The sequence below is a fragment of the Anomaloglossus baeobatrachus genome, chromosome 11 (assembly GCF_048569485.1).
Source record: "Anomaloglossus baeobatrachus isolate aAnoBae1 chromosome 11, aAnoBae1.hap1, whole genome shotgun sequence".
NCBI classification, from domain to species: Eukaryota; Metazoa; Chordata; class Amphibia; order Anura; family Aromobatidae; genus Anomaloglossus; species Anomaloglossus baeobatrachus.
In genome coordinates this window covers 170,170,946-170,197,994 of record NC_134363.1, presented here as the reverse complement: position 1 = coordinate 170,197,994, position 27,049 = coordinate 170,170,946, and the positions used below count along the sequence as shown (strand labels likewise).

At 44.0% G+C, this 27,049-nt stretch overlaps 1 protein-coding gene across 1 annotated transcript in view; it reads left to right on the top strand.

Annotated features, from left to right (window-relative positions):
* TMPRSS4 (transmembrane serine protease 4) overlaps positions 1-27,049 on the top strand; it is a 41,780-nt gene that overhangs the window by 5,519 nt on the left and 9,212 nt on the right. The window contains exons 2-8 of the mRNA XM_075328000.1: positions 16,429-16,471; positions 16,980-17,354; positions 20,486-20,638; positions 21,375-21,498; positions 22,877-22,975; positions 25,962-26,002; positions 26,132-26,294. Of these exons, the coding sequence (XP_075184115.1) occupies positions 16,429-16,471; positions 16,980-17,354; positions 20,486-20,638; positions 21,375-21,498; positions 22,877-22,975; positions 25,962-26,002; positions 26,132-26,294 (998 nt within the window). The remainder of the gene's footprint in view (positions 1-16,428; positions 16,472-16,979; positions 17,355-20,485; positions 20,639-21,374; positions 21,499-22,876; positions 22,976-25,961; positions 26,003-26,131; positions 26,295-27,049) is intronic.

The following is a 27,049-nucleotide window of genomic DNA, read 5'->3' as shown; positions in this document are numbered from 1 at the left end:
AATATTAGATATATATCTATCTATCTCGAATATTTTTATTCCCTGAGGAAGAAGGCAGTTTGCCTTTGAAACACGTTGGAATTGACTCAATAAAAATATCTTAAGGAATCTTCAACGGTGTGGTTCATAGCGCGGCTGGAAAACCCGTCTTCTTTCATGCCCGTTTTTACAGTACCCAGGACACACAGATTTACTCCTCTCACACTGTGCTCCCCACAGGAACTACACTGTTTTTCCTGCCTCTGGGCCTGTGAACACCTCGGAGGGCGTGGCCAACCGCCTGGCTCTGCCCCCCTGGTGTGGACATCAAACCCAGAGGGAGGTGACCAGGGTTTTAGTAGGTTGGCTGCTGTCACCTTATTTGGGGATGGGTTTAGTGCAAGGGTCTAACTGTGACTACCTGGCTAGTCCAGGGCATCACACTATCTTTAGGCTTTAATTCATCCAGATGGGCATTTTGCACACGAGCAGCAATCACTTTGGAGACTCTTTTATAGCCATTTGCCACCCCATGTACTGGAGCATATTTCTTCCATAGATTAGACCTCCTTTGTGGGGAAAAATGATTCATTTTCAGCCATTCTTGGCTATTCCTCCCTTTCCACGATGCTACATCCACTTTACAAAGAGTTGGCCAAGGTTGATGTGAAAACGCCAAATGTTGCAAACTTATTTGCTCAACTACAAGCAAAAATATTTCGACGTTCTTGCGTCAGATTTCTCATGAAAATGGTTTATTGAATGATGTCCTCAATTATAGCCGCCTCCAAGTAGGGCGCAGTCTTGAACCCCACACATACTTAAACAAAATGGGCCAAGAAATGATCGTCAGTCGGTCAGTAGCCCAAATTAAGGACTGCACAAGCCAAAATCCATCAGGAAACATTTGATAGCCCACGTGGCCGCAGTGAAGGGGTTGTAAAAGATTTATCATAATATCCAAATGTGCAACGTGGAAACCCCACGTTCCTTAGTTTGCTGACTAAAACCAACATATGTCGGGCGTGCCCACTGTATTTACTATGCATCTGCATAAAATAAGTGAAGAGGTGACCAGAATGATAACTGACATGTGGTCGGAGCCACAAGGACCAATCCATTATCCATCCACTTCTACTATTCCTCCTCAATGTTCCCGAGTCCGACCATTGATGTTGATGTTTCTAACCACAATGGTTTAGACAACTGTGGGAAATGCATTGACGTTACTACTTGTTGTTTTTCAGGTTATCAACCGTTTGGCTACTGATATACATATATATTTTAGCCAAGTGAAACAAAAAGCCGCCCTAGTAAGATTTCCATGTTAATAGAAGGTGAACTAACCAGTCGTGCCAGGATGTGACCAATACTGGGATAATAACGAAAGGCTGAAAAGACAGAAGTTCATCCGGGTTCATCGTATTTTTTCTTGATCCAGATGTCGGTAATCCACCTCCTGAGACAAAAGCAAATGTTCCTGATCTTTGAGGAATATGAGAGATTTCTGGTATCTGTAGTTCACCCCTTTCATTTTACTTTCATAGCCTACCTTTTGGACCTGCTCAAGTTCTGCTACATCTTTTAGGTTCCCTGGTGCCCAAAATTGTTCACAATATTCCTTTTGTTAACTAGCGATGAGCGGGCACTACCATGCTCGGATGCTCGGTAATCGTAACTAGTGAGGAGTGAGCACTACCATGCTCGGATGCTTGGTAATCGTAACTAGTGATGAGCAGGCACTACCATGCTCGGGTGCTCACTACTTGTAACTAGTGATGAGCGGGCACTACCATGCTCGGGTGCTCACTACTTGTAACTAGTGATGAGCGGGCACTATGATGCTCGGTGTGCTGCCCCCACGTCAGAAGTCAGGCTTATCGGGTCCAGATCCGCAGTGGCTCGAAGGGTCTCCGGACCCAGAGGTCACGCAGACACTCAAGTAAAAAGGGACGTATATGTACAGGGATTGTTGTAGATACTTCGTGATGCCACCCACAGTGTGTGGCAATATGGGATACCACCGCTGTTGTTGGGAGGCACCCGGGGTCGATGGAATGGCAGCTGGTTAACCCCTCCATAGGTAGGGGTGGATGCCCCGGGGCTTAGTGTCCAGGATACGGGGTGCAATGTAGGCCAAAGGTGGTGCGCTGGGCCGGACCAGGGGATGTTGGTGTTCTCACTGCTGAAGAATTGCAAACGACACAAGTCTGTTGGTAAACCAAGGTGTCAGTGGCCGGCTGCCGCGTCCAGGTGTACTTGGGTCCCACACACGGCTGGTGTACCAATGTCCCTTCCTCTGGCACTCGTACTTTCTTAATTCTGGACAACTCCGTATGGAACGAGGAAGTCCACTCCTGGTTCTGTTGTGGTTGGGAGTCGTGCCCGCGAAAACTGACCCTTGGGATTTCAGTGGGTGTTTGCGGATACCCTAATTCCCCCCCGCGGTGGGCTGCCATTTCGCTCTATCTGGGCTAACCCTTCTGAAGCAATGTCTGGAACCTTGCTCTGGACCTGGTTAATTTAAAGAAGGGGCTTGCAACCGTCTTCTAACTAGAGTCCAGGTACCCTGCCTGTGCACGGTTTTAGGACCGCATCTCCGCGGTCGGTACCGGCTGACTCCAACCCTGCCCCGGTCCACTCTGGATTTCCCGCGACCGTACTCCCGTCGCCTTTGGATACAGTCCTCTGCTTGCCACCTAGCCAGTAGACCAGGGCCACTAACCTGGCTACCCTTCACTAGGCTGCCGACTTCAACTAAACTCCTCTCCAACTGAACTTGAACTCAAACTCCAACTGATCTGACTTGTTCCCGCCCCTGGATCCTCAAGACCCCTAGGTGAGCGCTCCCAATCCGCCTGGTCCTACCCACTGGTGTGTCCTTCTTACCCTGGGGGAGGTGGCTAGGATTTTGTGGCTGATGGAACCCGGTGTGAGATGTTATGTGGGGTGTTGTGTTCTTCTGTGACCACCTGGCGGTGCCAGGGCGTCACACTCTGTACTGGTAACTAGTGATGAGCGGGCACTACCATGCTCAGGTGCTCGTAACAGGCACTTGGATGCTTGGGTTTAATGGAAGTCAATGGGGAACTTAAGTATCTTTCCAGAAGATCTTGCTGCGTTGCCCATTGATTTCCATTATACTTGGATACTTGAGTTGTGCCGTCTGAGCCTCTGACTGTTCGTTGCAAGACCCGGAGCATGGTAGTGCCCGTTCTCAACTAATGTTTACTCGAAGAACACTGCAATAGATGGAAATGCGTCATCGTTACTCATCTCCCTTAGGAAACCCAGGACATAATAATTATTATTCTTAAATCAAAATGATGTCACCTCGTTACACTTGTGAGGATTAACAGACGTCTTAAGCAATCTGCATTCATTAGTGAGAATCTCGTTTGCTCCGCACGTTTATGACACTTCGATGTCAATGAAAATCCATTTTATTTCAGTTCCCACAATTTTTTTATTTCTGGGAATGATAGTTTTTAGAGAAACCTACGATTTATTCCAAACATATCTAAAACTGAAAAGTGCAAAAAAAAAAAAAACCAAACACCTAGATTGGCGATGAAAGTAGAATTTTAAGGCGTAACCTACTGGAAAAGTATGGTCTCGACGCCCTCATCAGCTACAAGATAAAGCTGCTTTTGGTGTACATCCAGTATATGTCCCAATTTCATGCTCTAACTTGCCGTACACTTTTTATACTCAGTGGTTCCATTTTCATCAGCGTTTTGCCAGCATTACAGGTGTCGGAACTTACTTTTCCTCACTGTCTCCGTATGCATTGCTGTTGTTGCCCGTGTCCAATGTCTGGCCTCAACTGAATGTTATGCCTGGATGCAGTTTGTCAAAAAACAGGAGTGGCGTGAAAATAGATCACCACTGAGCTGGGCAGTTACATAACATTCCTGACTGCCGCTCCATTCATTTTTTTTTTTTTTTTTAACTGCCTGCCTCTTTATTCTAATGGGGATGAAAGTGCCCCACTCTGTAGACCCCTAAGATCAATAAATTACCAATCCTGTGTAAAGACAATTTATCTTCTCTATTCAACCCTCTTTAATTAATTTTTGTGGGATCTATTGGACCCCAAGTGAGTTTGTTTCCACCATATCCACAAGTATGTGTCAGGGGGTGCTAAGCAGGCCCTAAGACTGTGGGCCCTGCACTCACCCTGACCCTGGAGGTACCCTTGATGGTTGGGAGGTCCAGGTCACCACCCTGGCCTTGTCTCCTGTCCATTCCTGTCATAATGCCTCTCCCCGGACTACTAACCCCGGGATGGGCAGGACACAAAGGAACAGTCTCCCAAGACACAGACGAGGGGACAGAACTGAGACACACTCACACCGCAAATAACCACAGAGGAGAGACAAAACGACACCGGAGGGAATAAACCAAAAGGGTAGGAGTAATTCACACCAGGGAACTCCCAAACCAAACAAACACTGATTCACTGGTCACCAAATAGAGGAATGCCTCGGACACCGGGATATCGCAACTGCAAGCAGAGACTATCTTCGGTACAGAACTCCCCAGACTTAAGTAGGGGGAGACCAGCTGGAAATGGTAACTACCTGGTTCACTCAGAAGCCAACCACTTCTCCCCGAGGCATAAACTCCTCAAGTGCCAGAAGCAGTGGTAAATAAAACCGATGCTAGACAGAACAGAGCTACATACAGAAACCAGGTTGCTTGTTGGAAGTGTGTACAGAGTCCAAACAAGTAGTCATCCGTAAACATGGATCCACACCATGCATGACCCTTTGACCCATGACCCATCTGTTTCGGTAGCTTTCTAGCTCGGGCGCACGTCCTTTCTCATTGGTACAGATTTTTGTCCCCAGAAATCTGGATAGACCATCTGGAACGTTTCCACCACTTTAGTTGAGCAAAACAGCATGTTCCGGATCCTGTCGGTAATCTGTGCTGTCAGACCAGAGCCGTGCAAACCTCTTCCTACCTGCTGGCATCCCTGGCGCCTCTTCTGACTAGTATACCCGGCACAAAGTCACTTCGCACCAAGGACATCACACCAAGCCTCCAAATCAGAAGAAGCGCTGGGGATGTCACACACAGAGGCTCGTAGACTCTGCTCCGGTAGCCAACATGGTGATGGACCATCGTCATGCAAACTTTTTGGCTTACCCCAAATAGTACTCGATAATGCAGTTATGCCCCAGGGCACTGTTGTAAGTATGGGACTATTTAGAAGCTATTGTGAAATCTGCCATTCACAAGTCACTGTTGCACAGGTGCTATACATGTGGCAAGAGAGCATGAATTTCTGGTTCCGTGCGGAATTGTCGGCCAAATGATAATGACATGCGAAACCAATCCTATCCGTCATTACTGTCAGGCGACATACCGATCACCGTCACCTGTGAGAATAAACAATTCCAGCATAACCCGGCCATGACCCAATGCGGGAACGGCTCCGGGCCGTATACTATGTATTGTGAAACACCATTATTAGTGGCATCCAGTGCTGAATACCAGAAGTCACAGGGAGCAAGTCTCGCCAGCGGCTGTCCTGACTACTCGCTAACACACCAGGTTTGGCACTTGCACAACAATTTGGGAACATGGTATACTTCTTGGATACAATATCTCTTAAAGCGCACCAATCACCAGGATTTTCCTATATAACCTAAACCCAGTGCTATACTGGCACTATCAGGCTGATTCTATACAGACCATTATTTGTTAGCTCAGATGAATAGGTCTTGAAACACAAGAAAGTAAAGTTTGTAAAATGAGCAGCTTTTTGATTGGCAGCAGCTGCCGATCAGCTGATAGCTGGGGTGGGTATTCATAGTGATTTCCCCCCCCCCCATCCATCCTCCCCCTGTTATTTATGCTAATTCTATTATACAATTGTTTTATTAAGTGACTAGAAGGACCTGTGCTGATGTTTTATACCCATGTGACCAGAAGGAGCGGGGCCTCAGCTAACATAGCTGATACCAGGAAGCAACATTATGTTGACTGAAGCCCCACCCCTTCTGGTCACATGGGTATGACATCAGCACAGGTCCTTCTAGTCACTTAGTAAATCGATTCTATAATAGAATTAGCATAAATAACAGGGGGAGGATGGACATGCAGGGGGAGGGAATCACTATGAATACTCACCCCAGCTATCAGCTGATCGGCATCTGCTGTCATTCAAAAGCTACAGATTTTGCAAACTTTATTTTCTTCTGTTTTAAAACCTATACATCTGAGCTGACAACTAACAGTATGTATAGAATCAGCCTGATAGTGCCAGTATAGCACTGGCTTTATGTTGTATAGGAAAATCCTGGTGCGCTTTAAAAAAAGTAATGGTAAACTGAAAAGTATCAAAGCAGCAATCATTACACTTGATCAATGGGATGTTTATAGATTTAATTTTCACACTTTTTTTTTTTAATTATGGTAATTAGATTGAAAACAAAAAAAGACCCTGGTCCATCAAGTTCAACCTTTCTCCACCAATTCTGCAGATTGGGTCACTAAATCTATAAGGCAGAATATTATGTACTAAGGGAAACCTCTATTTGGCCTACAGGTGGCAAATACTTATAGTTAATTTGCTACATTAAGGTTTTTGTTGCTACATTCCATTTTTCCATCAACTTTTTTTGTTTTTCTACCAGTGTTTGAGGAGTCTTTTTTTTTTTTTTTTTTTTTTTTTTTTTTTTTTTTTTTTTTTTAACCATACAATAATTAAACGTGTTTTTTGTTAAGCAGAAATACTCAAATCTGAGCATCTTCAAAGATTTTTAAGGCTTCCTATTGACTTTTAATCACACCAGGAATTATAAGTGTGTGGGGGGGAAATCTCAATAAAAAGCAGGCTTTTCCTTCCCCTTCCCCCGCAATAACGCAATAAAGTATCTTATATGTAAATGATCAAAGAAATGCAATAACCTCCATGTTCTTCACATCTGCAATTCGTTTATTCACCATATTCTCCAGACTTAGACCCTATACTTATAAATCTCAATATTTTAAGTACAGTTACAATTTTTGCATTTATTTTTTTCTTTTCCGCTATGTGCATAGGGAATAGGTTGCTTAATAAATGATGATTAATCTGGAAGACGTACCTGACTTGTGCACCGTACGTGCTTCTACTTAAGACCTCAGTGATTTCTTAGTGGTGATATCAGCAGGTGCAGCCTCATGGCAGACCGTCGTCTCGTATTCTGTTTTTCCTCCTTTTGATGTATTTTTTTTTTTTTTTTTTCTATATTACCTTAGAATAAAAGATACAGAATCTGCTGAGAAATATGACGCCACGATCCCAAGGATTGTGGGATTTGTTTCCGCGGTCTCTTAGCACCCGGCCCGGTCTCCCTGGTCCCCACCAGTGATGCTCTGGGCCCTGGAGACTCGCAGCGTTCACGTTCCATGCTTAAATTAACACCTAAGCTTCTGCGAATGTTTCTATATTTGTTTGTGGTTTTGTAATTTTGCGCAAAGTTTGGCTTTTTTTTAGTGATCTATGCTAAAATTTTGGACCAAAAAATAATGCAGCAAAATCTGATGTGGTTTTTAAATCGAAAAATGTTTTTCCTAACTTAATTTGTTTTTGTTTTTTTATTTTTGTTTGTTTTTTTGCCCAAAGCTTTACATTTTAGTGCTGCTTTTTTGAAGAGGGCCGTCTTTGGCTAGAAGGAAGAGGGGTTCTTCTTCTTCTTTTTTTTTTTTTTTTTTTTTATATTTTAGTCATATATAATATTAATATATATTAATATTATTACATTCTAGTGCTGTTTTTTTTAAGTGGTTCTTTTTTGGATATAGAGAGGGAGAGGAGTTCCTTCTTTTTTTTATAATATATATATATATATATATTAATCTTAATCTTCAAAGTAGCCACCTTTTGCTTTGATTACTGCTTTGCACACTCTTGGCATTCTCTTTATAAGCTTCAAGAGGTAGTCACCGGAAATGGTTTTCCTACAGTCTTGAAGGAGTTCCCAGAGGTGCTTAGCACTTGTTGGCCCTTTTGCCTTCACTCTGCGGTCCAGCTCACACCAAACCATCTCAATTGGGTTCAGGTCTGGTGACTGTGGAGACCAGGTCATCTGGCGTAGCACCCCATCACTCTCCTTCTTAGTCAAATAGCCCTTACACAGCCTGGAGGTGTGTTTGGGGTCATTGTCCTGTTGAAAAATAAATGATGGTCCAACTAAACGCAAACCGGATGGAATAGCACGCCGCTGCAAGATGCTGTGGTAGCCATGCTGGTTCTGTATGCCTTCAATTTTGAATAAATTCCCAACAGTGTCACCAGCAAAGCCCCCCACACCATCACACCTCCTCCTCCATGCTTCACGGTGGGAACCAGCCATGTAGAGTCCATCCGTTCACCTTTTCTACAAAGACACGGTGGTTGGATCCAAAAATCTCAAATTTGGACTCATCAGACCAAAGCACAGATTTCCACTGGTCTAATGTCCATTCCTTGTGTTCTTTAGCCCAAACAAGTCTCTTCTGCTTGTTGCCTGTCCTTAGCAGAGGTTTCCTAGCAGCTATTTTACCATGAAGGCTGCTGCACAAAAAGTATCCTCTTAAGGCTGGAGTCACACTTGTGAGAGACTAATACACACACACACACACACACACACACACACACACTACAGACCAAAGGTTTGGACACACCTTCTCATCTCTAGAACAACTATTAGGCCAGAATCACACTTGTGAGAGACTCGCGTCAGTCTCGCATCGCATCACCCGGCACGGCCTGATGCTCTCCGGACAGGAGCTTCTCAGCTGCATAGAAATACATGCTTCCATCCCGCTCCTGTCTGGAGAGTATGCGGCCATGCCGGGTGATGCGATGCGAGACTCTAGTCTCTCACAAGTGTGATTCTGGCCTAATAGTTGTTGTGCGTGTGTATTATATTATATTATATTATATTTATTATATTATATATATTTTTATTTTTTTTAAGATGATTGCTGCAGACTTCACATGGAATCTATTTCTTGGTTTTCAAAACCTCAAAAAAAAATGCTGTACATTATTTTAAAAACCACATTTGATTTGTCTGCTTTAAAAAAAAAATTAAATGTTTTGTGCACATTAGAATTAGTTTTGCTTATTTGTATCCACGTGTAAAAAAAAAATAAGCAACATGTCAATTATTGGATGATTTCTGCTACAAAAATAATATCCAAATTTGACTGCTGAATAAATTTATGTAAGAAAAAAGAAAAAGCCTCATATACAAAAAAAAGTTCTTCGAGAACACACTAAAACAAAAAGCACCCCCTATTTATTTCTGACTTGGATTTTTCATCCTGGGAAAAAAAAGCAACATTAAAATAAATCCATCTGCATATACCTGAAGAGTATGTTCACAATGAGGTTTTTTTTTTGTGTTTTTTTTTTTGTTTTTTTTGTTTTTTTTCAATGGAATTTTTGCCAAAACTGAGTTTTGATTAGAGATTTTCTGCGCCAAAAATTTCTTAGCTTGTTCTGTTACTGTAAAATTATCAGAAAAGCATTATATGGAAAAATCTTTTCATAAATCCCATTGAAAATAATACAAAAATAAGTGGTGGAACCAGGAGACGATGGCTCTCTGCTCCACCAAATTTTTCAACTGTATCTGAATCTTGAAGTGAATACAGGTGAAAATGTTCCCTGTCTTAGAGCTTTGCCAGCTCCTCGGGAAGTCCGGGTGGACTCCTTTTTTTTTTTTCCGGTAGTGACAAGTATGGCATAGACAGTGACACGTAAAACGTCAACTAAAAACTGAAGTGCTCAATTGTGGCTAAAAGTATTTAAAAGATTGTTTTAGAAAGTTAATCCCTGTGTAGATGTCGGCTTGTGGATGTCATACAAGGGGTCCAACCGATGAGCTAGAAGAGAAAGGCGCTAACTGTGGCCCCATGCATGTCCCCCTGCCCTTAACAGCTGATTGCTGGGAATGGAGGGGCCATGGTAGCGGTATGTACATTATAATCCAATGTGGGTGTCGCGTCCTCAGGTTACATCTTGTATTGGAGTGCATTTACTTTCATTTGATGCTGAAAGGATTAAGAACTTTTTCCCTTCTGGCTGAGATTACGCCTAACCTAAATCACAGCTGCAGCTTTTTGTCATTATGCCCTTCCTCTATATATACCCACTCTTGGCTTTACCGCATGCCCGGGATAGATCTTCTATACTGACCACTCTGAAGGAGCCTTTCTTTGGAGTAGCTGAGGTGTCATTTCAGTTATAGCTGTTAAGTTTCCTGCTTAATAAACTAAGGAGTGCTTTTTGTTGTCTTTCCCCATCCATTTCTTATCTTGCTTGTGGTGCTTTTTTTTTTAATATTTAACATTTTTATTAATTTTCAAATAAGAGTCAAACATAAAAATTCATGTTACATGAGAGAATAGTGCATTGATACATTAATCACAATAAACATGGGTCCATCAGCGAGCATATATCTCTTCTAGTGACAACCATCCAGGTGCTTGTGGTGTTTTATTATAGTAGTGTAGTGGGACTAGTGTCTCACTGGCCTGCACACTAGTCGGGGTAAGTTCAGGGTCAGCAAGGGCCTAGGCGGGTGATGGCACATGGGGGAAGGACCCGTCTAGAGACTTTAGGGAGTACAGGCATCAGCCACAGGTGAGTGTGAGGGGGTGAGCCCCCCTCCCTATTACTAGAGCCGTCCTTTACGTCTTCCCTGGTCTTCCCTCCGTGTTGCGCTGCACGCTGGTGTGACAGTGGGACTTCGCGTACACACAATATTTTCCACAATCTAAAGTATCGATCATGAATATAATTATTCAGCTCTACAGAATTCTTTATTTGCATATTTCCCTAAGGCCTAAGCCACACGGCGAGAAAAACAGTGCGAGTGGAGTGCGATAAAACATCACATTCCCCTCGGACCAATTCTAGCCTGTGTGTGAGCACACATGGGCGATTACTTTCTCAGCCCTAATCGGACTGAGAAAACAATCGCAGCATGCTGCGATTGTAAGCTGAGTCTCTTTCTCTCGCACCCATTCAAGTGAATGGGGCGAGAGAAAAATCGCACTGCACTCGCGGTACACCGGTGTACTGCTAGTGCAGTGCGAGAATGGCAATAGCCGGCTATGGAGGAGAGAGATAGAGAAATCCCTCCCTCCCCTCCTGAGTGCTGGCCCGCCCCCTGCAGCTGAGGTCTGCTCGCACGAACGGACCTCAGTTGCAAGCACACACGCATGACACTCGGCTCTGCTGTACTGCCAGCACGAGCCGAGTCTCATGCAAGGGGATCGCAGTAGTCCCTGTGAAGAAGAGACTTTTCTAACAAGCCCAACTTCAATGTTACAGAAGACCAGTGCATGTGACTAAGAACTTCTGCTCCTTCATTTTGATGATCAGCGGGAGTCTCTGATGATGTGATCCCTATACTTCTCCAAATTCATTAGTAAGCAAATGTGTCAAGCACTTTGCAAACCCCACTGGAAATGTCATGATCTCTCAATAGTTTTATAATGCAAGAAATTGCTAAATCTGCTTATGTTATGAAATAGATCCCTCGGACCTGATTAAGCTGGTGTACTTACTTTGAAAATCCACATCCGTACAGCTGCATAATCTTGATATATTGAGCAATTTAACTGTATTGATGGGCTCTGAGTCCAAATATATTCAGTTTTTTAACTGACAACTGCAGCTTGTACTGAGCAGTATGAAATGTATGCAGCAGCATGGAGGAGGGACACTGAGGAGCTGTCAATTGGGGCGGAGATTGAGTTTAAAACTTCAAAAAGGGTTAAACATCTATTTAGATAAGCATTTTCATGGTAAGTTCACTAGTCTCATCAGGTCTGACGTATTTAATTAGGTTTACCTTTTAAAAAAACAAAATTCTTGTACCAGTTATGCTGAATATTCCTCATCGTTTTTCCCTGGCGACTGTTCAAGAGAAATTGACGAGTTCACTCGCTATTACTTTCACCTATTTCCTTATCTACCATTTATCATATTTGTCGTCATTCAGTATTCAGCATTTTTTTGGCACACGGAGTGTAATCCATTATAGAGAATAACTGTTTCAATTGTACAATGGCATTAGACCTTGTACAACAAGGTACAGTACAAGCTTTTCTATTTTTTTTTTTTCTTCATGTTTCATCTTTCCTTGACTGGTGCTGGTGATATTATTCAGTTCATTCAGCTCTGGTTGCAAGCAGATGGCTTGTACTTCTCTGTAGTATCATTGCTGAATTTCTGAGTCATCTGTGGATAAGTAGTTCATGCACTTTCCCCCTGTGTGTCCTCCTTGTGTCTTCCCTAGTGTTTAATGGGGTTGACTAAGAGCTCATCCCATCCGTTCCCTATTTGGGTCCCAGCAGTAGGGATACCTAGGGTCAGACATCCACTTGGCACATATGTTTTGCACCTATCTAGGGTGGTGAGGGACCCCAGGGACCAGCAGGAGGGATACCTAGGGTCAGGTATCTGGCTCGGCGCATGGGTGCTGAACCTACCTAGGGTGGTGAGGGACCTCTGGGACCAGCAGGAGGGATTCCTGGGGTCAGGTATCTGGCTCGGCGCATGGGTGCTGAACCTACCTAGGGTGGTGAGGGACCCCAGGGACCAGCAGGAGGGATACCTAGGGTCAGGTATCTGGCTCGGCACATGGGTGCTGAACCTACCTAGGGTGGTGAGGGACCTCTGGGACCAGCAGGAGGGATTCCTAGGGTCAGGTATCTGGCTCGGCACATGGCTGCTGAACCTACCTAGGGTGGTGAGGGACCTCAGGGACCAGCAGTAGGGATACCAAGGATTAAGTATCCGGTTCGGCGCATGGGTGCAGAACCTACCTAGGGTGGTGAGGGACCCCAGGAACCAGCAGTAGGTTTGGTCAGGAGGTCACCATCCCCCCCCCCTTTCCCAGACACAGGGTTTCCCTTCTCTTTTGCCGTTTTTTTGGTACTTCCCCAGTCCTAGCGTGACAATAAACCTGCCGTGCTCCAGTTCACAAGCAGAAATATCCGTTCATCCCCAATAACCCAATAGAACCGTACAAGATAGGTGACGAAACAAATCCGCGCTCGATGTTTCAGGCATGACTAATCCATGTCAAAATGTTTTTCTTCTACCCATCGTTTTTAAGTGGTGAATCACTACTGATATCTTCTGGTAAGGAGATTTACTAAGAAGTTAAGCTGGAAAGTTTCAAAACAGCATTCACGACACCGGTTTGTTGGCTATTGTCATTGTGGAGCATCGGTGACGTCGTCGTCTTCTAAGGTCATGTTCTTTTGTACTGTAGTCAAGTACGGAGAACATTCGTAAACGCGACATTGAGAAACGCTTGTAGAACTGTTTATGTTCCTCTAGTATTACTCCTGGAAATGTGACTAAAATTACAACGTCACGCATTCTACTTGTGAATGAGCCCTTTATTAATCTGACACAACCCAAGCAGGAATGATGACGGCTTCTTATTTTCTGTATTTACTGTTTTTACATAAAGCAAAACAAGTGGTTGTGTTTGGGTTTTTTTTTTAACTCGTGGAAAATTGCCACTCATTCTATTCGTCTCTGCCTTGTCAGGATTTAAAAGGTGATTCCCACAGACTAGGGGTTACACATTACTTTGGGTCTGATTCCAACATCAGAGCTGTGGGACTGGGGATAACGTAACATTTGGAGTATAACCCTTTAGTACCAAAGTGAGGGACATTGTTAAGCCCTTGGCCGCAATAGGCAGGTGCCACCCATTGCCACCAAACAATGACAATGGCAGCAGGGGAGTGGGGATAGCGCTCCCCCCCCACCCCCTCTTCCTTTCCCCTTTCTTCCCCCCCCCCTTCTTCCTTTCCACCTTCTTTTCCTCCCTTCTTCCTTTCCCCTCTTCCTTTCCTCCCTTCTTCCTTTCCCCTCTTCCTTTCCCTTCTTCCTTTCCCCTTCTTCCTTTCCCCTTCTTCCTTTCCCCTTCTTCCTTTCCCTTCTTCCTTTCCTCCCTTCTTCCTTTCCTCCCTTCTTCCTTTCCTCCCTTCTTCCTTTCCTCCCTTCTTCCTTTCCTCCCTTCTTCCTTTCCTCCCTTCTTCCTTTCCTCCCTTCTTCCTTTCCTCCCTTCTTCCTTTCCTCCCTTCTTCCTTTCCTCCCTTCTTCCTTTCCTCCCTTCTTCCTTTCCTCCCTTCTTCCTTTCCTCCCTTCTTCCTTTCCTCCCTTCTTCCTTTCCTCCCTTCTTCCTTTCCTCCCTTCTTCCTTTCCTCCCTTCTTCCTTTCCTCCCTTCTTCCTTTCCTCCCTTCTTCCTTTCCTCCCTTCTTCCTTTCCTCCCTTCTTCCTTTCCTCCCTTCTTCCTTTCCTCCCTTCTTCCTTTCCTCCCTTCTTCCTTTCCTCCCTTCTTCCTTTCCTCCCTTCTTCCTTTCCTCCCTTCTTCCTTTCCTCCCTTCTTCCTTTCCTCCCTTCTTCCTTTCCCCTCTTCTTCCTTTCCCCTCCCTCTTCTTCTTTTTCCCCTCCCTCTTCTTCTTTTTCCCCTCCCTCTTCTTCTTTTTCCCCTCCCTCTTCTTCTTTTTCCCCTCCCTCTTCTTCTTTTTCCCCTCCCTCTTCTTCTTTTTCCCCTCCCTCTTCTTCTTTTTCCCCTCCCTCTTCTTCTTTTTCCCCTCCCTCTTCTTCTTTTTCCCCTCCCTCTTCTTCTTTTTCCCCTCCCTCTTCTTCTTTTTCCCCTCCCTCTTCTTCTTTTTCCCCTCCCTCTTCTTCTTTTTCCCCTCCCTCTTCTTCTTTTTCCCCTCCCTCTTCTTCTTTTTCCCCTCCCTCTTCTTCTTTTTCCCCTCCCTCTTCTTCTTTTTCCCCTCCCTCTTCTTCTTTTTCCCCTCCCTCTTCTTCTTTTTCCCCTCCCTCTTCTTCTTTTTCCCCTCCCTCTTCTTCTTTTTCCCCTCCCTCTTCTTCTTTTTCCCCTCCCTCTTCTTCTTTTTCCCCTCCCTCTTCCTTTGCACCCGTAGCCGTCCTTTTTCTTCCTCTTTATTTTTTTTCCTATTCCCCAATTAAATTGAAATTTACAGTAGCAGTTAAGTGGTTAAAGTCCCAGTATGGAGCCATAACCTGTTCCTGCCGCTGCTCTCGTGCATGCACTGACCGCACACTTCAGATCAATCGGGTGACTGAATACCTCATGATGCAGGATTTGGCACCTGACCATCATTTTTACATTTTTCATTAAGTTGGGAAAAGGTTATAATCCTTCTTTTTTTTTTTTTTTTTTTTTTTTTTTCTTTTTTTCCTTCTTCTTTTATGTGTGTCTCAGGAGATCAGCCATATCACCCCTCCATCTCTTCACTATCCTGGGTGTGGCTGTTTGACAAGTGTCTGCAGCAGGAGCCTCTCCCCACTGCTCTATCTAAGGCAGAACAAAAGGCTGCAAAGTCTTTCCTCTAAAATAAGGAGCAGGGCGTCACCTGGCCCCAGACAAAGATTGGTCTGATTAGCGGGGGATTTGAGCCCATCAATCACACTGTGTGAAAGGGATTGTGATACACTTGTCGACTGCACTTAATACGCTCGGCAGATACACGCCCCGTGTGATTACACCGTTAGTCACCATCTTGATTTAAACACTGATCTAGGTTAAAAAAAAATGGAGCATATAAAACCCAGTCCTGTGCGCGGACGGTGTGACCCGTACTGTACTGGAATGTACTGGTCTGAGTGATCATTTTTGCTCCCTTAGGTGTTACATAGCTGGAAAAACATGTCTGTCTATAGGACCGAAAGTTCAGCCCAAGGCGTAAGAAGAGCGAAAACTGATCAGCATGAAACTAGTTACAACTTCACAAGGTTGAGATCACTTGAACGAATATAGACATTAGATGAGTTTCTGGGTTGTTACTTCACTAATATAAATATTCTGCTCGGCCCCTCGGCTCCCCTTTTTGCTCGGCCCCTCGGCTCCCCTTTTTTGCTCGGCCCCTCGGCTCCCCTTTTTTTGCTCGGCCCCTCGGCTCCCCTTACGCTTGCCCCCTGCTCAGTGTCTTTTACATAATTGGCCAAATGTATTTGGATAAGAAAATATACGATCATTTGACCCTAGCCTAATGGATATCGTGTAGCTGTGGGAGCAGGGATTCAACTGTCAGACACAACCAGAGTCTCCATGGAGAAGGCAGAGATGGTTAATTACCATTGTTGCCTTCTCAATCACTGTATAAATGGCATTAATGCAGCACTGTGTATAGAGTAATAGGAAATGCTGACAGCCCTCCCTCCTCCAAATACAGCACCGCAGTCTTGAGCTGCTGGGTCCTAGGAGACTGCATTTCCTTTGTAACTGGGGCTGGAATATTCTCCCCAGTTACAAGGGAAATAAGATGAAAATTTAAAATATTTCAATATTTAAATGTCCCAAATTTAATATATTTTTAATCATGACCTAGCAAATGTGACAATAGTTTACTTTTTGACTACACAAATGTTTTTTAATCATGTCCTTTTTGTTTTACAGAGTAGAGGAGAGGGGGACATTGCATCTCCTCTGAACAGTACAGGTAAGAATAGCCCATTGTTACTCTCCATGGCCCCGGCGTGGAGCTCTTGTAGGGCGTGCGCTTCTTTTGATAGCTGTAATTATCCTATGATTAAACACAAAAGGTCTATTCAGGATAAAATCATGCGTTACTAGACCTCAGTGATGTAGAGCATTATTGCCAAGTGGGGAACACGCGGATTACTGCGAACGCAGTCATGCAAGCGCCATTTTATGAAACCTGTTGGCACAAATGTCCTACAGTTGTATGTGTGTGTGTGTGTGTGTGTGTGTGTGTATATACATATATAATATATATAATTATACACACGTATTTGTATAAGGGCACGTGACCCGATGTGTGTAACATTTTGCAGCCGTGGCAAATGCTTGGACTTTCCACCCTTGATCGCTCTTTCACAATCTCGTGAATCAAATATCACAATGAACTCATAAAATGTCCAAGTCTGAATTTGACCCTAGAGAACTTTTCTGATTTTCTTATAGTAACTTTGGTTTGGCCATCACAGGTGCAAATGAAAGAGCAAGCAATCCTGCGCAGCCGGCTGTATCCTCGCAACCAGTGCCTGCGACCCCAAGGACTAACGCTCAACCCTCAAGACCTAATAGTGCCCCATCAGGACCTACTGGTGTTACCCCTGGACCGGCTCGTACTACAGCTCCTGCCACTAGACCATCAGGACCTGCCCAACCTCCTGCCTCTAGGCCTGCAGGACCCACTAGAACACCAGGCCCTGTTCGAGGTACCCCAAGGCCTAATACAAGAACTGGAGCCAATCCTTTAGTTTACAAGATCAGAAGAGTTTCCGCACTTAGAAGATACTGCGTCCCAGTCACGACTGTGGTGCTCATATTGGCTTCGCTTGCAGTTATAGGCATACTGAGTGAGTACACAAGTTATTTTTTTCTTCATTCTGTGTGTATATAGTCTACCCTCTTAATATACGGTATATTGAGAGATTTTTTTTTTTTTCAAAATTTTTGCAAAGGGATGTATAGGGTTTTTGCGGCGTGTGTGTGTATGTAATAAATATATATATATATATATATATATATATATATATATATATATATATATATATATATATATATATATATATATATATATATATATATATATATATATATATATATATATATATATATATATATATATATATATATATATATATATTCTCTATCTCTAGCTGTAGTACCCGGGCGTTGCCTGGGATAGTAACTGTCTCTCCTTCTCTCTCCCAGACTCTGAGTCGCTGTCTGTCTCTTTTCTCGGGCTGTCTCTCTCTGTCTCTTTCTGTCTCTCTTTATCCGTCTCTCCACCGACATCATATTACCTCACACATAAGCTTCTTATACTAAGGCACTTTGCGTTCACCTACTTGCAGTTCAAGAAGCACCTTTTTCCCCTAATTGATTTGACCCAAGTTGCCTTTTTCTGAACTTTAGCGCTGAAAACGCATGCGTATTTACCGCGTTTGATGCCTTTTCAGCGCTTTTTACATGCATTTTCACCTGCTTTTTCACAGATGCGTTTTGAACATCAAGACACTGCCTAATAAAGTTTAAACAGTCAAAAAGAATGCAAAAAGAGAAAAAAAAACCCAAAACTATATTAATGGGAAAAATAATGAAAATAGAGATAATTCTTAAAATTATAGCGGTAATATACATTTTATCGGAAATATAGCAATAAATGCATATTCTTCATAAAGTTAATTGTCGGATTTTGTGTGTGTGTGTGTGTGTGTGTGTAAAGGGACATATCAAATCATTATTTTGATGCTCAAAAAGCATGTGTCTTGTTAGTCCAAAGCGCATGTTTTCTGCACTGAAAAAGCAGGTAAAACGCTGGAATTTGTAGTAATCTTGATTTTTGCCATTTCTCATTGACTTCAGTGTTAGCAAAAATGGCAAAAACAATTGACATGCTGCTTCTTTGAACGCATGGTTTTTGCCACAAAATATGCAAATTAAACGCAGTGTTTTAAAACGCAAAGTGGGGTCTGGAAATCATATTTATCCATAGAATAACATGGAAACGCAAAACGCAGGCCATTTGGCGTGAAAACGCTGTAGCTCAAAACTCTGCAGAAACGCAGGTAAAAACGCAAAGTGCGTGCCTAGCCTAACAGTTTATTTTGTTCCTATAGCAACCACTGATAGTTGCTATTAATAGCCTGTAGCTACCACCTCCATTCAGTTTAATGGAGACAGGATTTTGGAGAGTAACTGTAAAGGACAGGGTTAAATTTTCCCATCAAAACATAGTCTATGACGTTCCCGTCTGCAAAATTTTGTGATTGTAAATGCGACTCCGCAAATTCCTTTAGCGGACACACACACACATCATACACTCAGCTTTATATATATATATATATATATATATATATATATATAAAATCTCTCAGCTGCCCCAGAATTGGTGCATCCATTAGATCAGCCAGTTTTGGAGCTTCACCCGCTCTTCCCAATTGCCCTTGGTCCGCTGGCAATTGGAATAATATTTTTGGGGGCTGATGTCAGCTGTGTAATGTCGGCTGGTATCAAACCCAAGGGTTAGTATTGGAGAGGAGTCTATTGGACACCCCTCATTACTAACCCAGTAAGTAAAAAAAAGCAAAGAACACACACAAAAAATTCAAAAAACACTCCCCAACTCGCACTGGTTCACCAATTTATTACAAGTATAAAAAAAAAAACCCATAATGATCCAAAGTCCAAGGAATTCCACAAATGGGGAACCTAAAAGACATAGAGAGAGATAATGAAATAAAAACAAGAGACTGTCCCTTCATCAATTTTATAAAAAAAAAAATTGGTGAAGATGTAGGTCATGGTGTTCCTATGAAGTTCCCGAATATGTAGCACAACCTATGGAGCCTCGTTCTGAGACGGTCACTCCTGCTCTACGCAGTCACTGGGTATCAGAGTGTAGCCTGACCAGCAGTGACCTATGGCGCCTCATTCTCAGAACGAGGCTCCATAGGTTGTGCTACAGAATTGGTGTGTTTTGTTTGTTTTTTATTTATTTATAAATCTGTGAACCAAGGAAAGTGTTGAAGTATTGTTGCTGTGTTTATTTTTTGTTTTGTTTTTTATAAAATCTATGTATTTATTGTGCGTTTCACTTACTGGGTTAGTAATGGAGGTGTCTGATAGATGCCTCTCCATTACTAACCTCTGGGCTTGATGCCAGCTGATTTTACACAGCTGACCTCAACCCCATAAACCATTACCCCAATTTCCACTGCGCCAGTGTAGTTTTAAAGAGATGGGCAAAGTGCCAGAATTGGCACATCTAATGTGATGCATCACTTTCTGAGGCAGCTGCAGGCTGCTATTTTTAGGCTGGGAGGAGCAATATAACCATAAGCCTTCCCAGCCTGATAATGCCAGCCCTAGTTGTCTGCTTTACGTTGGCTGGTTATCATAACATGGGGGGAACCTAATAGCTTTTTTTAATTTTAATTTATTTATTAGGTTAAACAAGGCTAAACACCCTTTAGTGCCACATGAAAGGCACAAAAGGGAGCAAGTCTACAACCCCTGCCCTAATCTATGCTCTCCTTCCTACATCAACTTTAGCTAAACTGCTTCCGGAGGAAAATGTGCCAAACCTCATCGGGTCTCGTATAAAACCCAATGACGTGATTTGGCCGTCCGATCACAGTAATGCCAGTAGCCAATGTGAATGGCAGGTAAGCCCCGCATATTGATTTGCTAACAAACTATGCTGGCTGGAGACTCTAGCATGGCGCTAAAGCACCAGCGATACTCTGCCAACTAACAAGCGTGCCCGAGCACCCTGATGCTCGATTGAGTATGGAGAAGTGCTGTCTGCAGCCACCACTAGGGGGAGCTCACTGAGGATGGATTTATACGGATCTATAAGATTTCTGTCCACAAGAGTGTCATTGCAGGGATCCCTTCAGGGAAACCAGCATCCAGTGTATCCGCACTATTGGAGATGGAAAAACCTTTTATAGTAATTAACCCTCTTCTTTTTTTATTACAGTTAAGGTGGTCCTAGATAATTACTACTTCTTCTGCACCAAATCCTTTAAGTTTATTCCCCTGGATAAATGGTGCGATGGGACGCAGGACTGTAGTGGCAATGAGGATGAATTGCGTTGTGTCCAGAGAGTAGATTATAGCAACAACTCCATTGGTGAGTACGGTCCAAGCATTTCAGTGGGAACTGTGTAATGCTCACTTTCACCTGTGGAGGCGCTGTAGGGGATTTGGACATTTCATCATTTGTTACTCGCAGTTTACAGATGATGGCAAATTGGTTGTTGTATGTTCAAGGAAAACCGTTCATTCTGCCACAATTTTTATGCTAAAAGCTGTCACATTTGATAACCCAAGCTTGTCCAAAGGAAACTTCCAGTTTTTTAAGGAAGAAAAACAAGAGGAGTTTTTCAATAGATGAGAAATTCCAATAAATGCAATATTGCAGTAATCGTGCCCTATAGAGTACCACCCGTGAGCTTCGGCCGCCCCTATAGAGTGCCACCCGTGAGCTTCGGCCGCCCCTATAGAGTGCCACCCGTGAGCTTCGGCCGCCCCTATAGAGTGCCACCCGTGAGCTTCGGCCGCCCCTATAGAGTGCCACCCGTGAGCTTCGGCCGCCCCTATAGAGTGCCACCCGTGAGCTTCGGCCGCCCCTATAGAGTGCCACCCGTGAGCTTCGGCCGCCCCTATAGAGTCCCACTTTCCCTGCAACTTATAGGGACTGTGACCCTATACATTTGTCCCAATTTTAAAGAACAGTTGGGTTCATAATGTGCTTTATTAGGAATCCAAAGCATAATAATGATGTGATGTATGATGAGTAATGATGCACTACAGTGCTCACAAAACCCTGTGCAATACTCTTGATTTGTTCGTCATTCCTGTCTCAGCCCGGCTGTCAGAATCCGGCTCCATCGTGCAGCTCTACGGCTACGGACGGTGGAACTACATTTGCTCTGATGGTTTCGATGTTGCCAGAGCCAAAGCCGTTTGTGCGGAGCTGGGGTATTCAAGGTATGATTTATACGTTACTGTGCAAGGTTAGACCTGGGTTGTAAGTTAGTTTTGTTTTCACTGTTCTTTATTTAAATGATGTTTTGTTTTTTTTTTTCTTGAGTGTTAGCATTGTACCTTATTTAGGACGGTCTTGCTCGCTCGCCTCTTTGTGCTTTTGCTCGCTCGCCTCTTTGTGCTTTTGCTTGCTCGCCTCTTTGTGCTTTTGCTTGCTCGCCTCTTTGTGCTTTTGCTTGCTCGCCTCTTTGTTTTTTTGCTCGCTCGCCTCTTTGTTCTTTTGCTCGCTCGCCTCTTTGTTCTTTTGCTCGCTCGCCTCTTTGTTCTTTTGCTCGCTCGCCTCTTTGTTCTTTTTGCTCGCTTGCCTCTTTATGCTTTTGCTCGCTCGCCTCTTTGTTCTTTTTGCTCGCTCGCCTCTTTGTTCTTTTGCTCGCTCACCTCTTTGTTCTTTTGCTCGCTCGCCTCTTTGTGCTTTTGCTCGCTCGCCTCTTTGTGCTTTTGCTCGCTCGCCTCTTTGTTCTTTTGCTCGCTCGCCTCTTTGTTCTTTTGCTCGCTTGCCTCTTTGATCTTTTTGCTCGCTCGCCTCTTTGTTCTTTTGCTCGCTTGCCTCTTTGATCTTTTGCTCGCTTGCCTCTTTGTTCTTTTGCTCGCTTGCCTCTTTGTGCTTTTGCTCGCTTGCCTCTTTGTGCTTTTGCTCGCTTGCCTCTTTGTGCTTTTGCTCGCTTGCCTCTTTGTGCTTTTGCTCGCTTGCCTCTTTGTGCTTTTGCTCGCTCGCCTCTTTGTTCTTTTTGCTCGCTCGCCTCTTTGTTCTTTTGCTCGCTCGCCTCTTTATGCTTTTGCTCGCTCGCCTCTTTGTTCTTTTGCTCGCTCGCCTCTTTGTTCTTTTGCTCGCTCGCCTCTTTGTGCTTTTGCTCGCTCGCCTCTTTGTTCTTTTGCTCGCTCGCCTCTTTGTTCTTTTGCTCGCTCGCCTCTTTGTGCTTTTGCTCGCTCGCCTCTTTCTTTTTGCTCGCTTGCCTCTTTGTTCTTTTGCTCGCTCGCCTCTTTGTTCTTTTGCTCGCTTGCCTCTTTGTGCTTTTGCTCGCTCGCCTCTATGCTTTTGCTTGCTCAGGCTTGCAGCTCTGCATAATTTGCAGTAAAGCCCTAGAAGAAAAGGATTTCACTTGCTTTGACTTGTCCCAGACCAGACATGAATATTTTGGCGCTCAGAGACTTTAATAAAATAAATTAGGCTATTGTCCTCCCTCTAGTGGTTAAAGATAGAATAGCATCTTCTCATTTGAATTTTTTTAGAATCTGTCTTTGCAGTCCATACCATAATGCAGACTGCTCATGCTGCATGCTTCACATAGTAAATACACCCTATTCCGTTCTTGTTTTCCAGTAACCCTACATATTCCTTTGTAACCAGAAATGATATAATTGGGCCGTTCAGCACCATTCTGCTCGGCAGTAATGGGATAGAGGTGATTCCAGTTACTGGGTGAGTAAAAATGTAGAAATACACTAAACTCTACATTGTGCACATTAGACTTGGTTCACACTTGGCCCCGAGCATCTTCTAGTTTTTTTCCTAATAAATGACGGCCTCTTGAATTGATTCTTAACTGACCCATTTGGTGCCATTAGTCTCTCTTTTTATAGGAGGATGCAGTTTCTTACAGTTCTGTTTTTTTAGGAACAAAGTCAAAATTAATGTTCCAAACATAACCGTAAAAGCGCCAAGGTGACCCTATCCATAACCAGGACTTGGGGTCCTGTATTGTATTAGCCTTGGTCTGCATTCATACTTCCATTTGGATATTTAATTTGCCTGTTCCATTTTTACGGATAGACGTGCTTAATGTTCTAAATGGATTATGTGATGACTGCCACAAGGTGGCGCTAGACACTACTTGTATGCAGTAAATGTAGAGGTAGTCAGGCAGGCTAAGATCATAAACCAGAAGGGCACAACAGTACACAAAGGGGGGGAGCAGACGAAGACTAGGTCAGGATACAAGCCGAAGGTCAGAGTTCCAGGAGAGTTTGTACCAAAGTACAGGGAGCAGACTGGGATGTGGTCAGGAGGAATCCTAGGTCAGAAGCCAGGAGTAGCAACAGAAACAGGGGAGGACAGGAGGAGATGGGTAAACAGCAGTCTGGGGTCGAGAGACTGAATACTGAGCACACGGGAGCCAACAGCACAACTGTAACAGGAAGTACAACTGGCGGCGTCCTGAGCTAACATGCTCCCTTATGAAGCAGAGCAATCACTGGGAACCAGAAGCATCTGCGAGAGCACCTCCCAGGACAGCGTGAAACCAGTGCTGTGAAACAACCAGCAGAGCATTCATCCTGCAAAAACACTCTGCACAATAGGCAACATATACCAGCTCTGCAGGAGAGCATAGCAGAACAATGCAGAATGTTCTGCACAAGGAATCGTGACAGATCAGTTGCACAAGACTTAGAAATAGAAGCAACAGCGGCACCATGGATTATTAGGGGTCTTTCTGGGTTATGTGTCCGTTTATTAGAATGGAAGAAAAAGTGCATCATGCAGAAGTTCTCTTCTGTTCTAAAAATGGGCAAATAAAGGAACCTGGATGAGCCCAATAATTACCACTGAGATCTTTCTGCTTCCATTTGTAACAGTTGGATCTGTTTTTAATTCTATTCACACGTCCCTTTTTGGGATCTGTTTGTAACAGATCAAGTAGAAAGAAATATCCTAATGGATTGAGATACCAAATGGAAATCAAAGTTTGTTTTTAAAGAGAACCTGTCATCCGGATCATGCACGTTGAAATAAGGGTACGTGCCCATGATCCGGGCATGCTGCATCCTGGACGCGGCTGCGGTATTTCTCTCTGTTCTCACTGCGGGGAGCACTTGTGGCTCCACGGCAATAAATTGACATGCTGCGCCTCGGGAAGCCGCACCACAGGTCAGTTTTCGCTGCGGGAAAAACAAGCAAAGTGAGCAGGAGATTTCTAAACCTACCATCCATTGTGCTTTTATTGTACAATGCAGCGTTTTGGAAGCAGTGAAAACACTCTGTATCCTAAACGCTATGAAACCTGATTGTGGGCACGCAGCCTAAAGGTTTGGGCACCATGGCGCTACTATACTGAGTCAATAGATCCCTTTCATTTACAAATCTGAGTTGTTGTTTATATTAGAAGTTCTGGTTTCCTAAGCTCTTGTGCATTGGTGAGGACTGTGGGGAGGGTCTTCAGCTCTGCCCCGATCCCTCTGGTGTCTGTAGCATAAACAAATAGAAGATAGCCCTGCACCACTGGGTTTACCTTGCGGGGGTCTCACAGGTGAATGGAATAGGACCAGGGCTCTGGGTAACCACAGCTGAGGAGTGCTCTTCCTAAAGGAAGACAGACGTCCAGAGAATATCCATGTCGAATATAGAAAGGAAGGACCGCACAATCCAAGCATCTGGTGAAAACGTCTGGTGCAGCATAAAAAGCAGGGAGGGAGCTGGATGCAGGCTCCTCCAAAGGACGACGAACGTTTCGCATTAATGCACGCTTCGACTAACGCGAAACGTCCGTCGTCCTTTGGAGGAGCCTGCATCCAGCTCCCTCCCTGATTTTTATGCTGCACCTTTTGGAATAAAGATGTTTTCACCAGACGCTTGGATTGTGCGGTCCTTCCTTTCTATATTCTATATGGACACCCTATGGTGTCTGTACCTTCTAGTTTCTAAATTTTGCGCCTGCGCACACTGATCTTGGGGCGAGCTTCAGGAGAATGGTGTCGGTGGCGCATGCGTAGATCGAGATCGCGGCTCATCATTGACCTGATTTGCTTAATCTGCGGCTTTGTACACTGAAGATACCTTTTAAATCGGCACCATAATGCCCCCCAAACCTTTTGCTTTAATATGCATGATGCTGATGATGGGTTCTATTTAAAATATCTGTATTTATAAACAAAAACTTTGGCTTCTATTTGTTATCCGTTTGCACCTGATTTTGCGTCTGTTTTTACTGCAGGTATGTTTGAACACCTCCCAGTGTTTTGGGCATTTTCAGTGCTCAAAAACAAAATCATTAAAATAGAAAACCTATCAAATAATTAACTAATTATATCCATTGTCCACAGAGGTGTTTTGGTTTTTTACTAATAAAAAAAAAAAATTTTTATTTTTTTTTTTTGGTATTTGTTTTTCAAAACCTGAAAGAAATTACATTATTTGGAATTTTTTTTTTTTTTTTTTTTTTTTTCATTTTCAATTAGCAGCTGATCTACTATAAACGGATGACAAAGTGATGATGATTTTTAGACTTAAATGGCTCATTCTTTGCAAAAACGGATGAGAATAGAACAATCCCCGAGTCACAGATCAGCACATGGATCGATTTCAATACATTGGATGTGTGAATAGTTCTGTTTAACTGGAAAGTGTTATTTGCCTTCTCTCGAGTAGACTGTCCTGTATTTGTACTTATGAGTGTCCTTTGGTTTTTCAGGACTTGTTCATCCGGCAATGTTGTATCGCTCAGCTGTATAAGTGAGTATTTCCAGAATCACTTTGTATATCGCATCTATTGCTGCATCCTGGGCTCTTGTAATAGGTTGTGTCTTTGGAAATCTCTTAAGTCTCATCTTTTTCACTTTTGTCCCTTTTTTTTTTTTTTAGCTTGTGGAGTTAATCATGATAAACAGCGAATTATCGGGGGTCAGGACACCTCCATTGAGCATTACCCCTGGCAGGTCAGCCTGCAGTATATGGGGTCGCATATATGCGGAGGAAGCATTCTTAACCGGCGTATTATCCTAAGTGCGGCACATTGTTTCCAAATGTAAGTCATGGTCTTATGTATAACCTTAGTTTTGATATTGGACCTGTTTGGTGCTGGGAGCAGAGGTATTGGTTCTCATTGGAGAGACATGGTGTCTCTTTGGCAATGCACCATATAGAGGGAAAACCTGCCGATTTAATTTGCATTGCCCTCTGAGAAGGCTCACCAGTCGTTACAGTTGGCGTTCGATTCCCTAAATAACCTAATATCTGACCCATACAATGCCGCCACCTGCCTCAAATGAGAAATTTTTAACCCCTTAGATACTATCGGTTGTCAAGAGTTTATCGAAGGCCCCCATGGCTGCCGTGTTGGTCGCTTTACCGAAGGCCCCAATGGCTGCCGTGTTGGTCGCTTTACCGAAGGCCCCCATGGCTGCCGTGTTGGTCGCTTTACCGAAGGCCCCCACGGCTGCCGTGTTGGTCGCTTTACCGAAGGCCCCCACGGCTGCCGTGTTGGTCGCTTTACCGAAGGCCCCCATGGCTGCCGTGTTGGTCGCTTTACCGAAGGCCCCCACGGCTGCCGTGTTGGTCGCTTTACCGAAGGCCCCCACGGCTGCCGTGTTGGTCGCTTTACCGAAGGCCCCCATGGCTGCCGTGTTGGTCGCTTTACCGAAGGCCCCCACGGCTGCCGTGTTGGTCGCTTTACCGAAGGCCCCCACGGCTGCCGTGTTGGTCGCTTTACCGAAGGCCCCCACGGCTGCCGTGTTGGTCGCTTTACCGAAGGCCCCCATGGCTGCCGTGTTGGTCGCTTTA